Raw genomic sequence first — 16725 nt, forward strand, 5'->3', positions numbered from 1 at the left:
CAGCTATGCATCCCAACAAAAAGTAAAGAGTAATAATAGTATAAGACTTAGGAGTAAGGAGTCACCTAGGTATAACCATTTGTAATCATCCTTTGATTTGTAAATGATTTGCCAAATATCTCTCGTTTGATTCAATATTACACATTTCCCAGCGATTAGGGACGTTGGTGCAGCTGTTAGGGTCACGACCCACGCTCCAGGAGACACTTCTAGCACAAACAGCTGATGTCATATTGCCTGCACAAATATCATGATCGAAGTAGACTCTCAGTCGTTGTTCAGACCCAACGTCTGTTGTGAAAGGTCCCTAACTGAAACAATAAGTTAACCTTGCAATCCATATATAAGAGCGCCGACAAAAAACCAAGAAATGGAGCACTTTTATCAATCATTTTAGAAAACTAGACTGACAAACCAATGCAAATCTCTGCAGAGTATTTAAAACGGTAGAACACACTAGAGTGGCAGTGCACAACAGAGGATATACATTATACAACAGCAATGGAAATATTTGAAAAATCAATAAATTAACCAGACATCTGTTCGCAAAACATTCAGGTGTGAAACCAACAAGCAACAATAAAATGTTAAATAATACACAACTATTTTACAGAATCATATCAAGGATAACATGTACTATTCTAGTCTGACTTGTAAACATGATCAACTTTTAGTCGGATTTCACATTCAGGTAGATATATGTTTCTGTTATATCGGCCATAATTAGTGTATTTTGTTTGTTTCAGGAATGATAGTCCTCTAGAATAAGTGGTCCGACTTGGGAAGGAATATGTTCAAGATGGCAGAAGGTGTGGCCTTGCCTCACCTGGTAATATGTGCAGTGTGGTTTACTAGTCACGGAGCGCTCACAGCCACGCTGAATATAGGTAGGTAACATCTTGTATGGTCAAAAGGTCAGCTGTCACCCAAGGACTTTGGGAAGTTTGTAGTCCTGTTTGGGTATTTTACATTAAATGCTGTCAGGGGTGGAGGGAGTCATCCTTGTCAGCCTCGCAAGCTATTCTTGAAACGTTCGTCTTTCTACGAAGTTCTTAAACCCCTGCTATCACTAGGACTTAGAAATGCTGTGACTGCTCTAGCGAACAACTGGTGAAACTCGGCCATTAATGAACGTTTTGATGTCTTTTTCCTTTCGTGGAAATCGAAGACATGGGACATATATCTTCGGTTCTACAATTAGGAGAACTGGCTCAAACTTTAATTCATATACCTAAACCCACATGACTTAGCAGCATACAAGTTGGTTGGATGGTTGTTAACGTCGCACTCACCAATATTCCATCCAAAAGGCGGTTGTCTGCAAATGATAGAGACTAGACCAGACAATCAAGTGCCCAAATGCGTGAGCACCGTTCTACACATTTTGGATACGATGACATGTGTCATCGAGTCTGACCACCCGATCCCGTTACTCGTCCCATACAAGAAGCATGTGTTGCTGAAGACCAATACTAACCCGGTTTATGGCCATGTATCAGGATATGCTGGTGCCAACTATTCAATAGTAACATGTGTCATAAAAATGGGAATGGTATGCAGAAAGTCAAGAATACAAACGAAACAAAATTAACCCTGCCTACCATGCTGCATAAGATATCATATTAATTACGTCAGAACATTTGGGTCAAATCACATTTCCAAATTCTAAAATTTATATTTTTTCCGACAACCCGTATCCTAGGTCAAGCGGTTAATGCTATACTTTGAACACATGCTTCTGAGATATCATCTAATAATACATTTCATGTTGCACGGATACGTTTTTCATGTTGATTCCGACTTTTTTCAAACGACTTGATCTTGTCCTATAATTGTCAGTTTAATCAAAACGATTCCAATAACTCAGTCGCGCTCTCGACATAAAGGGTAGAGGACTGAACTGTGGTACATGCTGATGGCGATCAGTATCATATTACCAAGCTGTTCATGGTTTTGTTGGTTATAATTTCAAACCTTATTAAAAGCTACTTTAATGTCGTTGGGAGCACACAGCAACGCTGGAGGCATGTGTTCGGTGACGTTGAAAACATCTGTCACGTTGTCGTGCGGATTTTGCCAACAGTTGCGCAATCGGAAAGTATTGTCTGCGACGGAAAATCAATTGTTTCAAGTTTGCACTTGACGAAGCAACTCATTATTATTGGCATATTTTTTCAATTTCGTGTTCCTGGGATAATGCTTTAATGAAAGAGCAGTGCAATTATGAGGGCGTGTACACACAATCTCCGATAACTAGCCTGCAGATTTCTGATTAGATGGAACTAAAGGCAATGCAATAACTATATCGTGTTCTACTTGTTTGACACATACTCGCGGTGCTATATGACTGTTTGGAATAAAAGACAGCATATAAATCCCCAGAAAAGTGAGGGAGTATGGTTTAACGCCACTTTTAGCAATATTCCTGCAACATCGCGGCGGGGACACCAAAAATGGACTTCACACATTGTACGCAAGTGGAAACAAATAGAAGACCGTACAATAAGAGGTAGACCGTGTCTATAGATCGCCCTTGATGTGCGAAATATTTCTCAATGCTCGATCAGATGTCTATGGCGGAATCCAGCTATTATACACATAGGTATACACAGAGACAGGGCTATAACTACAGTTGTAAAGTGTAACAAAATTCGGTCAATTACCCGTGTCTAACAAAGGTTTATATATGACATCTGACTTCAAAGAAAACACCCGAAATAAAGTACTGGTGTCTAACAAAGCTTACAAAAATTCCGTCCACCAAAAGTTCTAAGAACACGTGCTTACTTTTGAAATACACGTGCCCAAAGTACATTTTTGCTCTCTCAAAAGCCAGGATATAACGGTAATTTCACTCCCAAGGATTGATGCACAACTGTATAGCTATGAAGGTAATGTCACTCCCAAGGATTAATGCTCAGCTGTAAAGCTATGAAGATAATGTCACTATCAAGGATTAATGCACAGCTATAAGGCTATGAAGGGAATGTCACTCCTAAGGATTAGTGCTCAGCTGTAAAGCTATAAAGGTAATGTCACTCCCAAGGATTAATGCACAACTGTAAAGCTATAAAGGTAATGTCACTCCCAAGGATTAATGCTCAGCTGTAAAGCTATGAAGATAATGTCACTATCAAGGATTAATGCACAGCTATAAGGCTATGAAGGGAATGTCACTCCTAGGGATTAGTGCTCAGCTGTAAAGCTATAAAGGTAATGTCACTCCCAAGGATTAATGCACAACTGTAAAGCTATAAAGGTAATGTCTCTCCCAAGGATTAATGCTCAGCTGTAAAGCTATGAAGATAATGTCACTATCAAGAATTAATGCACAGCTATAAGGCTATGAAGGGAATGTCACTCCTAAGGATTAGTGCTCAGCTGTAAAGCTATAAAGGTAATGTCACTCCCAAGGATTAATGCTCAGCTGTAAAGCTATGAAGATAATGTCACTATCAAGGATTAATGCACAGCTATAAGGCTATGAAGGGAATGTCACTCCTAAGGATTAGTGCTCAGCTGTAAAGCTATAAAGGTAATGTCACTCCCAAGGATTAATGCTCAGCTGTAAAGCTATGAAGATAATGTCACTATCAAGAATTAATGCACAGCTATAAGGCTATGAAGGGAATGTCACTCCTAAGGATTAGTGCTCAGCTGTAAAGCTATAAAGGTAATGTCACTCCCAAGGATTAATGCTCAGCTGTAAAGCTATGAAGATAATGTCACTATCAAGGATTAATGCACAGCTATAAGGCTATGAAGGGAATGTCACTCCTAAGGATTAGTGCTCAGCTGTAAAGCTATAAAGGTAATGTCACTCCCAAGGATTAATGCTCAGCTTAAAAGCTATAAAGATAATGTCACTCCCAAGGATTAATGCTCAGCTGTAAAGCTATGAAGGTAATGTCACTCCCAAGGATTAATGCGCAGCTATAAGGCTATGAAGGGAATGTCACTCCTAGGGATTCATTCTCAGCTGTAAAGCTATAAAGGTAATGTCACTTCCAAGGATTAATGCTCAGCTTACAAGCTATAAAGATAATGTCACTCCCAAGGATTAATGCTCAGCTGTAAAGCTATGAAGATAATGTCACTCCCAAGGATTAATGCACAGATGTAAATCAGAAACACAACAGTGTTCGACTTGGAGAAGAGGGGCGTTAGGTGTTACGGCGTATGTTATGGATAATTACGTCAGTTAAATTATATATTTCGATGTTCCAATTAAATGAAGTAATCGAAGACTAACACCAAACGACCAAGCAATCGATCACATTTTCTCCTAATTGAAAATAAATGATTTTGGAACTACTGTTATTTTTTTTATTAAATTCATGACGAAAGAACATATCTTAGACGTTATCAGCGATTGAAAACGTCTTTAAGTCTTAGAAAAATCACTTCACTTGCTAAAAAGTCTTGACTGAATATTTCTTGAAGACAATAGGAATTTTATATTATAACTTCATGACATGATAGTCATCACTTTAATGCAGCAAGTTACACCATTTAACACTGAATGCAAAATTCGCAAATTTGCACAGTTTCTATATAAAACAAAACAAGAAATTATAGGTATTTTTTCTTCCTACTTGTCTGCAATAACAGCCTGAATAGAATCATCTGAAAAATGATGCTAACCAATATTTTTCGATGCTTGCTCTTTGGTAATGAACCAGTCATTAGTGACCTCCCTGCCTCTTTCACTCTTGTGTCCACATGTTGCACAGAGATGAAGATATAACAGCGGCTGTTTGAGGGATGGTGATGTCGAGATAACCTCAACCTGAACCGCCTAATTATACGTCTTGTGACGCGGGGAGAAGTTGGCATACTTCGGCGTAACTCAGCCGTTAAATTAACACCTTAGTATATATAGGTCAGGATGTTAAGAGCAGACCATTGGCATTGGACTTCACGTAGTGCGTTATATGGTGTACTGCCTAGTGAAGCCTCCGCAGGCAATGTGTTCCTCGTGACAGGTTGCGCGATGGTTCTGGCAATATGTGCGTTGTGTTCACCTGAGGTTGCAAACGTGATGAAGTGGGCGATAATTAGGGATGAAGATAAGTAACATACAGATAACTCGAGAAATCTGTCTCTCTTCACGAAATGATAAGATCTTCATATAGTTGATTTGAGTGAGTGAGTTTAGTTTTACGCCGCATTCAGCAATGTTCCAGCTGTATGACAGCGGTCTGTAAATAATCGAGTCTGGACCAGACAATCCTGTGACCAACAACATGAACATCGATCTGCGCAATTGGGAACCGATGACATGTGTCAACCAGGTCAGAGAGCCTGACCACCCGATCCCGTTAATCGCCTCTTACGACAAGCAGTATCGCCTTTTATGGCAAGCATGGGTTGCTGAAGGCATATTCTACCCCGGGGCCTTCACGGGTCTGTAAAGTGTGTATCTGAAGTGTGTATGAATCAGACATACTTTATCAGTTCAGAAATGTTTGCTGGAGAAGATAGTTTACTCCTCGTTTTACGGGTTTAAAACACAATGTTCCAGATCTAACAAATTATCCAGCCTTCACATCCACACTACCCTCTTAAACTTTTGAAACCTTCATTGATCACATTGACCATCTTCTACCACGGCGCCACCAGGACCATCTCCTACTTCAATTGTATTATTCATTGAACGTATAATTTACGCGATAGTGATATGACGTCATTTTGCTATGGGGCACTTTACTCAGTAACCACAAAGGAATAATGGTTTTACACAGCCAAACATAATCAAAGTACATTTTGTGAGAATTACTGAAAATGGTTGTATCGCATCTTTACCCTCATGTGTAATACATTATTAATTAGTTTATAATATGCATTTACATAACTCGACATTCTTGGTCATTAGCCGTTCACATTACTGTACAACCATACTGAATTAGCTTGTTGCAATTAACATTGTAATTCCTGCAGGGTTATGTAACAGCTAACTGTTCAGCAAGAGGTTACGAACGAACGAACTGAACTGCGTGAACCTTTATCAAATTCGAATGTTTTCCTAATATTGTGCAGATTTTCCTCCCCTGTTTGTATTGTGGACTGTGTGCCACGTGTGCTTAAACACAATTTTTCCAGTACACCCATTCACCTTTCAGAAAGTCGTCATTTTAAATTTTGTAGGTTTATCGTGTCATCTTTATACAACATTCCGACGCCCAATGCCTACCTCACAAGAGTATAGCGTCTGAGATACGTTGCCATGCAACTTGTAAGAGCAACATGCTGCAGTCGTATTTTGTATATATCTAGAGTCTACTATAAGAAAAATGATCAAGCGATGTACGGCTTTCAGGGACATATTTTCCATTAACCGTCGTCTCGAAGGTATCATGTATTCCCAATGAGTTATATTGTTTCATTAGGATAGGCCGGGATAATGGGTTAATTCAAGAAGGTTTTTTGTTTTGCGTGAACAGACATGTTATGTGCATTTCCAGGATTGATAAAGTTTGAGGAGTTCCTGAAACGGTCTTTTCTGTGATGCGGATCATAAATCTAAATCAACTTCAAGGGGATCTCAGTATGGGTCTAGATTTTGAGACTATATGGTTAACTAATATATGACGGTACTTTGGGTAATACTTACATTCTTGATATGGAGCAGAAAGCAGCACACGGTGGATTTTGAAACACAAATCCTTGGTTCCGTGTCTGGCATATTGGTGAGTCAGTTATCGTCATGACTCGCCTATTATTAATCCCGAGGTTATTGCCGCAGCCATTGTGTCTAGGACTGCAAGTTTACCTTTCTACCATGACGGTATCGTTTGATTGAAATAACAGCATCCCCAACCATCCCGCCCGTGGTGCTTGATGTCCGACCTCAGTGTGGCAAATCGTTGCCGGGTGATACTGAAATGTGGGTGGGAATTCGATAAAACAAAAACGGATTGAGTAAAGTGATCTTGGCGTCAGGTGGAATGCTCATCGGGGAACGCACTATTACCTGAAGCCCAACTGCTGCAGCTTTCGGTATCTGATTTTCTTCCCTGCATACAACATGATATCATGAGTGTTATACTGAACAAAAAGAAATATAGGCGTCTTAACGATTCGGGAAATATTGTTAGTGAAGACGTTACAAAATTTTACAAACGTAAACCTCAATATTTCCATGATTCATGATGAGTTTATTCAGACTATGTTTATATGTTTGATTTACCACAAGCCCTCAGGGATGATAATCATCACACTTGATGAAAACGTTTATGCGGCCAAATAGTGCAACGTGCTAGTATAAACAGTTATAATGCCGTATAAACCCCCGCAATGCAACGGCGATAAAAGTAACAAGAATGTTGTTGATATATTACGTCGAGATGAGGCAGCATTTTCAAATGAAAGTATAATCACATGGGCAAGTGGAAGCAGGCAGAAACTGATACTAACACACGCACACGCACACGCACACGCACACGCACACGCACAAGCACTTGTACACACAGACCAGAAGAGTGTGTAGTAGACTAGACGATCTCCTGACCCGATAACCTCATGCCCGTATTTATCTCATGTTCCCGGAGAAATGAGAAAAACAAACTGTAGTAAAAAAATGACTTGCCTTAGATTTCGTTTAGATATGGGAACCCTGTGGTGTAAGGTGTCAGTCTCAACACGTGAGTTTATGTACTGTTATACAAACTAATATCCACTCAAATACACGCATTGTGAATTTTGACAGGAATGAAAATATTGACTAAGAAAACATTCTTTTGCAAAACGTTCACTTGAACAAATAGTTGTTCAAAAAGCGTTTACAGGCGCGTAGAAGAATCATGAATCAGACGGGGTGTAAGCTGTTTGAACCGATTCGTGCCGATGAAAATTAATTTGTTAATACATTATAACATTACAAAAATGCATCAGTGAATAACGATCATGACACTCATTTGAACATACCCGTCTAAATTGTGTGAAGAAATAATTGTCACTAGATGAACACACCATAAGGCCAGATAGACTGGTGATTGATTCAACCAGCACAACAGTGTAATGATGTGGTATCCACATGAAGATAGCATGGCTGTGTGTTACCTCAACAACAGGAAATTATACCACTGAAGAAACTAGAGCACATTGGATTCACAAATGATGAAACCAAGGAGGAAACGGGTGATGAAAATTAAGGGAAAATGTGACAATTTATTCCATTCCTTTGGAAATGTTTCATCTGTATGGGTATATAGCACATTTTCTAAAATGCATTGGCATTGGCTAGTGGCATGGTCGCAAAATGGAATATCCCCTACTTTTTAATGGTATTTATTTCAAATAGACGCCATGAAATTCGAAAACGAAGTATGTAATGGTACCAAGGTTTTAAAACTGAAATTTCAACAACGACGTCAGTTATCTTATCAAAATTTGTGATACCACATGAAATTTTAGATATGATGTTCTTATATGAACAGGAGTGCTACCATCATGGCGGGAAGTGGTGGCCAACTCATCACGTGGCGTTAGCAACGTCATCAATTACAACATCACCAACCTGAAGTTTTACGACATCTTCACACACGAGGGTCAGAGCACCTACACACGGATGGGAGAAGGTAATAGTCTCTCGCTATTCAGCATATGTAGGTAAATTTGTATTTCGTATTGATCAAATCCGAGGGACAGAACCATTACTTTTCGGCAATGCATAAAATAGGCATACGAAACGAATAATGTTAGGGAAATGGTCATTCAAACAATCGAATCGCCTTTGCATGTGTTTGTGATAGGGGTGACCACCGAGACACGATACGCTCACCTTTACGTGGACACCCGGTATTACCTCCATGTCATTAGCATATACTCATAGTGGAGTCAGATTCTCATGAAATAAGCGCGACATCAAGGTTAAAAACAATAAATTCAAACCTTATTTCAGTTCATCGAAGAATACAGCGTTGGTCCATCGACGCCATTATCGGTCCCTATGACAACGGCGTGGCTTTGGCAGCAGAAGAACGGAAGATTCCTTACCTTGCTACGTCTCCGGTGACCAGGGAGACGCTAAAACACACTGTCCAGCTCTTGCCGGAACTGGACGACTTCTGCCAGGCCCTGCTGGAATTTGCGCAAAAACAGAACTGGAAAAAGATCAGCGTCTTCTATGATGATGATAAAGGTGAATGATGATGATGATGATGATGATGATGATGATGATGATGATGATGTTACAAGAATATCCATAGCATTGATATGCTTTGTGTGAGTTAGACTTCTACACCGCATTATTAGCAGTGGTCAAGATACATCATGGGAGGACACACGAATGTGTAGAAATGGTATAATTTCGTGTTGAGCGAACACTTTAACCACTGGGCCATACCACCAACAACATTCTGTCGATGTCGTAAGTTCATACAGAAGCATGACATATTACTAAATATATCTTTGTTTCTATTGAATTCCAAACACAGGTTTGGCGGTGCTGGAACGACTGATGACAAACCATTCTCTGTCTGTCAAGGCCTGGAGACTCCCTGATCCAGGGCCGAAAACACGTGACACGCACCGTATCATGGGGTCGAAAGCAAGAGAGGCGCTTGTACAGATGCGAAAAGTCCTGGTCGAACACTCTATAGTGATATGCGGTAAACTCTACACAGAGTTCCTTCTCAGAGAGGTATGTCTCCGGAACTGTTACTCACTACCACACTTACTCTAGCTCTGGTTTCAGTGCGTCCTCTAGATGTCGGATACATAGCTTGTTCCAAGTACGAACGTGTTTGTTTGTTTTTTTAAGAACTGATAGCATGGACCAGCTGGTCACATTCCCTGGCCTAATGGGACAGTGCTGTGTTGTGACTATGTGTCCCAGTCCACCCACCTCTGAATGGGTAACTCGTAAAGATGGGAAAACCACATTAACTCGGTGCGCCGAGTGGTCGAGTTGTATGATCCCCAGGGAGTTCAGATTGATAACTGTGGCATTTGAGACGGACAATCAGTGATTGCATGGAAAACAAAGCACCTTTGAGCAAGTGATCTGGATATTTGGCGCGAAATAAATAAATAAATAAATAAATAAATAAATAAATAAATAAATAAATAAATAAATAAATAAATAAATAAATAAATAAATATTGTGCGGCGTTCAACAATATTCGATAGCTAGTGTAAAAAATATTGTGTTACACCCATGAGCAAAGATAAGCACGTAATATTATATGCTTGAAAAACAACCCCACTTTCTGTGATAAATGAAACAACCGTTTCGTATCTTTGCATTAACTACTTAATGTGTTTGTTTGTTATCGTTAAGCACGTACAGCCCCTTCATGCACCGTTATCTCGACACTCCAGTTATCAGAAACGTCTTTAACACGGCGACAACGATATCATGGTGAGAAACCGATGGAAGATTTCTTTTGAACAGTAGTGTACATTCTGCTCGAAAATGCTAGGCAGAAATATCTGTGTCACAACATAAAGTGAATCAGATATAATACGAATGTGAAGCAGAACGAGTATTAAAATACTATCAACCAGTCACCTCTTCACACAAATACAAGACAGTTTACTGATGGTGATTACAGATTTTCCCTCACACACAGAAAGGATTACTTTTATGTTTAATTAATCCCCAGACGTGAAGACGGTAAGCCTTTTTTAAATGGTCCAAGATCAAATACTACTGATAATCACAGGGAATGGTTAACATCGTGCTTAAACCAAGTCCACAGATTTCCTCTCGTTATCGAATATACTCCTTGGTCTTGGGATTCGCGTATTCCATGTTTTTAAAAATAATTTAATGAAGATTTCGAAGGCTAGCCAGATCCAGTGATTTATGGCTGGGGGAATTCTATGTTGATGCTAGTCAATTTGTTTTCATCAAAACAAGTAATTCAAAAGATTAAAACCATCCTCTGTTGCTGTGGTTTATCTCGAAGATATGGTTGAGGATGCTGATCTACTTTCACTCAGATATTCAAGGTATCTTCAGCACGCAAGAGGATCGCTGATGTAGTCCACCATTGCACGTTTCTTGTGATAGAAGGATTCTCTGGAATATTTCACCGCCTTATCAATGGCATATTTTTAAAACTCATGACGCAAACGCGATATATTATACTTATAGTATCTAGACATGCACGAGGCAATACGACTGATACACACTATAGCCTCGTTAATCCAGACCCTCTGTAATAATAAACATTTATATAGATAAGGACAAACTTTATGGATGAGCAACTTCTTAAAGTTTGTCCTTATCTGATTCACCAACATTCCACTCAAAGAGGATAACATTCATATAGGAATGTGGATATACAGAATATATTACAGGCAGTGTCTAAACACGTGCATTACAGTACAGCTTATATTGCAGTCCCGTCATTCTGTAATCCTCAAATTTCAATTTAGAAATGTAAATGTAAAGATTGTGTCTAAGAAGTCATAAATCCCACACATGATTCTAAAATCAGCGCGATTCCACTGGGAATGGTACCTTCCGGATGAGCGGGAGTGTTTACAGGTAAGCTTGTTATGACTTTCTACACTCTGGCGGATCTGAACTACAGTGAAAGAAAACTGATGGCTGATATTGTCAACTCAGTAACAAAAATCTCACGACAAAACCAGTTCAATATTCAAGCTAAATAAGAGTCCGTCATGAAACATTATCAGCTAGTAATGACAGCAGGATTGCTGAGACTAGCGTTTCCTGCACCACTGGCGACTCCGGTCACAGGCGTAGGCATAGGCAATGGCAAATCAGTTGCTTACGTGGAAAAACATGAATGTTGGTTCAAGTCGAAATAGGGAGCTGCATCGGAAGTCATTCATTAAACAGAAGATTAAACAACAGAAGGCAACAGACGTGAAACTTGTAATTTCACAGGAAGTGTGTGGTAACAGTTTCAGTAATATGATTGAACTTAATCAAGAAGTTGTCACACAAATAAGAAAATGGGCTTTCTTTTGCTGATGACCAGTTCTAATAGAGATCTTTACTCGGATAATTGGTTACTTGTTTCTTCAATGTGTGAGAAGACACAAGAAATCTAGATCTGCCAAAGTATGGTATCATTGCAACCAGACATGCCGCATAATGTCCCACAAAAAGGAGGCAGACAAATTGACAAGGAAATGAAAAAGAGATGGACATTATGTCAGTGTATGGGAACACATTTCACCTGTCAGTAGCAGCACTGGCTTGCAGCAACATTATCTGCCAGGTGAATTAATTATATCTTCGCAGATAATTTTGTCTGTTATTTTTTCGGTTAATTGAGCATCATGTAAATATATACTGAACTAACATAGTTAGGGATATGTAAATTTTGTCATTATTAATAATGATGTATTTATTCATTGACACACTGATGAAATATCAGTCCACTTCTTCTGTCCATTATATGAACTCAGCTGGAACTCGGGACCGTTTGAAACAGGCCTTGTTGTCTTATTAACCTCATAATGGAACCACATAAAACCAGAACTTCTGCATTCGGTACCACTAAGTGGGTTGTTATTCCTGATGATCTCCTGCTCCCCTTAAGTACTCCATCTTCCCTGTTCAATACAGTAACATTCGGCATATGGGTTTATGGACAACAACAAAGGGAAGTTTACCTGACAAAGTATTCAATGCAACAAATCGTATCGATAATTGCTGCACCCTCTGTCTGGTAGTCTCAGTTCAGTGACGCTAAAACTATCTATTTGTTCGTTTCCTTAACAAATAACCCAAATAGGGAGTAATTGGTATTAATTTTCTACTTTAATATATATTCGTAGTTGTTAATTACATTGAATCATGAGTACGTCAGCACATCATTTATTATAAACCTTAAACCTTAATACGATATTGTGTATGTCCGTTTGTTAGCTTATTATAGTAATGAGGTGTCTTTAAGGGACATAATAATAATCATGACCCCGATTTTGACCCGTCCCTATTTTGTATAACTTGTTCCATTGTGATAATGATGTTTGCTAATCTACGACATGCTTCTTCCCCAGGCTCGCAACCTCGCCATGTTGTCAACGCCTCCGTACGAATGGGGCTTCTACGATCCGGTATGTATAACTGCGCGTCACTCCACACTTAGTGAGTGATTTGGGTTCATCGTAATTTTTGAAACAATAGTTTTGGAATATCAAGGGGCGTCAGATAGATATGGGAATGCCGGAAGTGACGTAGGGTTTAGATGTTTACCATTTCTTTGAAACATGCCGCTGACATAACTGCAAATATAATTAGAAAAAATCAGAGATTAGAACCCAGTATTTTGTGTTTGGGTACATTAAACGGATGCAACTACGTACAGTCAGTTGCTCTTCTTTAGTGCTGAGGCGCCAGTGTCCCTTTCTGAATCTGACCAATGTTTTGTATAATCACACTGATATAAGACACGTTATATTTGGGATTGCATCTTTCCCAGAAAAGTTCAAATTCTAGATCTTCGTTTTTATTTTAATCCAGTCCGATTTCACCCACGTGTCTCACTCAAACTGTTGTAAGTACGGGACGCGGGTAGCCCAGATGTGCCCAGGTCATGGTAGGTTTATCATAAGCCTGAGCTGATGGGTTCGAATCCCGTTTGGTCATCATTATGTTTATGATCTGTCAGTGCATTCATGGGTTTCAACACAATGGTAATTGTTTTTCGTCCTTTCAATTTACCTGGTGAATTGGCCGCCTGGAGTATGTGCTGGAATCAGAATTCCAAAACAGTTTCAACTACTCATGTTTTTGGTACTGGTGTGTTGACATGTCTGCCATTGCAGTTTAAAGATTTATTAATGACATCTCATTATAATACTATGGCAACTGAACCAGTCTACGAGCAATGGGTTTATATCTACTTGTGTTGTTACCCCTAGGGCGACGCTATCGGCGATCTGTTCGAGCCTTACCGAGACATCGCCGTCAACTTCACTGTTTTCTCCTTATTGCCTTATAACTCCTCCGTCAGCGACATGGCCAGCCTCAACATCAAAAGCCACATCAACCAGTGGAAGCTTGAGTACGCCCTCGCACACGACGCTATGCAACTTCTGATAGCGTCCAGCATACAGACAAACGACAGTCTCCTGAAGAACATCAAGAGTGTAAGTCAGGCGGTCATTCGTCCTGCATTAATGTAGATAGAAAGATCACGGTTACATGCTGTCCAATGAACATGGGCAATCTCAGCGTTCATTACATTTAAATATTCGCAACTAAACCTTTCCCACATAAGGAAGAAATCAGTAGAAATGATTGTGGTATTTTGACTTTCTCGTAAATATGCCTTTACCAAACAAAACTGACACCAGGTGTTCGCAAAAAGTGTATGCATCAGTTGCATGTCTCACAAACCCCCGCAAAGACATGTCAGCAAAGACATGTCAGCATGTTGTTAAGCTAAAACCAACAACAATGCGACTTATTCATAACCAGTAGGAATATATGTACATGCGAATTCTTGTTATTATTTACACACTACTAGAGCCATCATTAGTTGAAGAGATACATGTTTTGTCGGTACTACAAACGTTTGGGTCTTGTTTCTGCTAACCCTTACAGTGTATAGGTAAATATGATACATCCATACGTACGTCGATATCAACGTATACAAATCCAAAGATAATTGATCAACTAGTATGAAAACCAATGATCCGAAACGCCTGAAATAACGAGTCTCACACAAATAACTTCAGCTGTTCTGAAAAGAATAGAGTTGAGAATTATAAGAAATTTATATTTGAAATTATTAAATATTAAATGCCTCACGTTGTCTGTGTCCATCATTCATAGATCTGACAGTCGAGCTGTATTGACATCAGTGCTTGTGACATATAAAGGTGACACAAAACTGTTCCTACGTGTAATACTGCATGAAACATGGGAATATAAATGACATGGGAATATATTACCCTATACAAATTGCCAGTTGATTAAGGTTATCAGTCACTCTCGGGTCACATAAACAATCTGTCCTGAAACTTAGATTGTGCTACCGGGCTAATTGCATACTGACAGCAGCGTCTCACATGATACAGTCCTTAATACAGTACCGGACAAAAGAAGCCGTATGCTTATTAAATGGTTAGTTCATGGTTATGTATTTGACATGGCGTTATTGGTAACATATTTCGTACATAACCATACATTGAGTGAACAAAGTATTCCAAATGCATAATACGTTTATGGTGACATTCGTACAGTTCGATCCGCAAAGCAAATTATGTTGTCAAGTGGGGTTCAGTGAGTAAAATTTTAACGTCACCTCGGCAACATTTCAGCAATATAGTGACGAGAAGGGTTTTACATACAGAGTAAATATATGATCTTAAATAATGAGTCATCAAAGGACTGTTAAGTGACTACAGTATCACAGATAGTGTTTAAAACGAGAACGGAGATCTGAATCTATTTTATTTACGAAGACAGTACAATATAAAAACAGGCTATAGGTCGTCAAGAACGGACAGTAGATCACTATGATAGGGACCATGGAGACTTACAGTACTTATCCCTTCAGCCGCTGGTTCAGACAACCCGTGATAAGATCTGCAGGCCATAGTCCATATCATATAAATGAGTACCTCACAACAGATGATCAACATATTGGGGGCGGGGGCAACTTCCTATCACATTCAGTAAAGAAAGTCTAAATTTATATTTGTCCAGATACACCTTGCAGTAACAAACATCAAAACCATTAAATCGATAAAGTCATGGTACTTTGTCCAGAGCGTCATGGTACTTTGTCCAAAGCGTCATGGTACTTTGCCTTATTGTTATGTCTGATCCTTTCTCATCTCAATCTTAGTCACTATCCTAAAATAGTTCGTAACATTACGATGTCGTAGTTTTTTTTATCATTGACTTTAGAATGTCGTAGCTCTACTAATGCTATGTGGGTCGGAAACCTGCAATGTAAGTTATTGCTATCATGTCGGCAGTTTGCATATTAATTTACCAGTGCCAGGATCCGCTGCTCGAGGTTTGAATCCCAGTTTGATCGTGTGTATTCGTTACTTGTCAGCACCGCGAACTGTTCTTCAGCTTCATCGCACTGTACTACTGTAGATAATAAAATGCTTTTTACATAGCTATAGTTAAGCCTGATCACAACAGACTATAGCCATCTGACAAAGCAAGTGTTCTTTATTATTACATCCGAGTTACACTCTCAGGGGAAATACCCCTACCTCTCATACAGTATTCTGCGCTCAGCAGCTGCTAATGCGGAGCCAGTGACCTCTCCATCCTCTGTAACAATAAGCTGACACATCATAAAACTTACATTCGAGATGACCCACCATTGTTATTATAATGCTAGGGAGATCGTGACTTGGCCTTGATCCGAAGAGTTATGTAACGCAGACGGGTCTGCTTGAAAGAGTGACTTGGTTTTACGCCGCTTTCACCAATATTCCATTTACCTCACAGCAAACTCATATACCCATGTGGGAAATCGAATCCGGGTCTTCAGTGTGACGAGCGAACGCTTTAACCACCAGACTACCCACAGTTCTCGGCTTGCCATAACCCAGGCATCGATTATTCCCGATCATGTATATAGGTTTGGCAGCACCAAAGTTGGAATAGCCTGAGACCTGCATTACTTCGGGTTCCCCTCCCATATTAAACAGACATGACTGATAAGTAAAGCACTATCTTAAAGGACAGTATCCCAACTCACTCACATACAAATTATTAGTATGAAAACATAAATAGATGTGAGAAATCGGAAGGTGGTGTTCTCC

At 39.5% G+C, this 16725-nt stretch overlaps 1 protein-coding gene across 1 annotated transcript in view; it reads left to right on the top strand.

The window, feature by feature from the left end:
- LOC137274571 (glutamate receptor ionotropic, kainate 2-like) overlaps nucleotides 1–16725 on the top strand; it is a 78080-nt gene that overhangs the window by 44728 nt on the left and 16627 nt on the right. Inside the window, exons 2-7 of the mRNA XM_067807831.1 lie at nucleotides 747–887; nucleotides 8439–8579; nucleotides 8903–9142; nucleotides 9438–9643; nucleotides 12988–13044; nucleotides 13852–14079. Of these exons, the coding sequence (XP_067663932.1) occupies nucleotides 791–887; nucleotides 8439–8579; nucleotides 8903–9142; nucleotides 9438–9643; nucleotides 12988–13044; nucleotides 13852–14079 (969 nt within the window). The 5' untranslated portion in view covers nucleotides 747–790. The remainder of the gene's footprint in view (nucleotides 1–746; nucleotides 888–8438; nucleotides 8580–8902; nucleotides 9143–9437; nucleotides 9644–12987; nucleotides 13045–13851; nucleotides 14080–16725) is intronic.

The sequence above is a fragment of the Haliotis asinina genome, chromosome 2 (assembly GCF_037392515.1).
Source record: "Haliotis asinina isolate JCU_RB_2024 chromosome 2, JCU_Hal_asi_v2, whole genome shotgun sequence".
Classification (NCBI taxonomy): Eukaryota; Metazoa; Mollusca; class Gastropoda; order Lepetellida; family Haliotidae; genus Haliotis; species Haliotis asinina.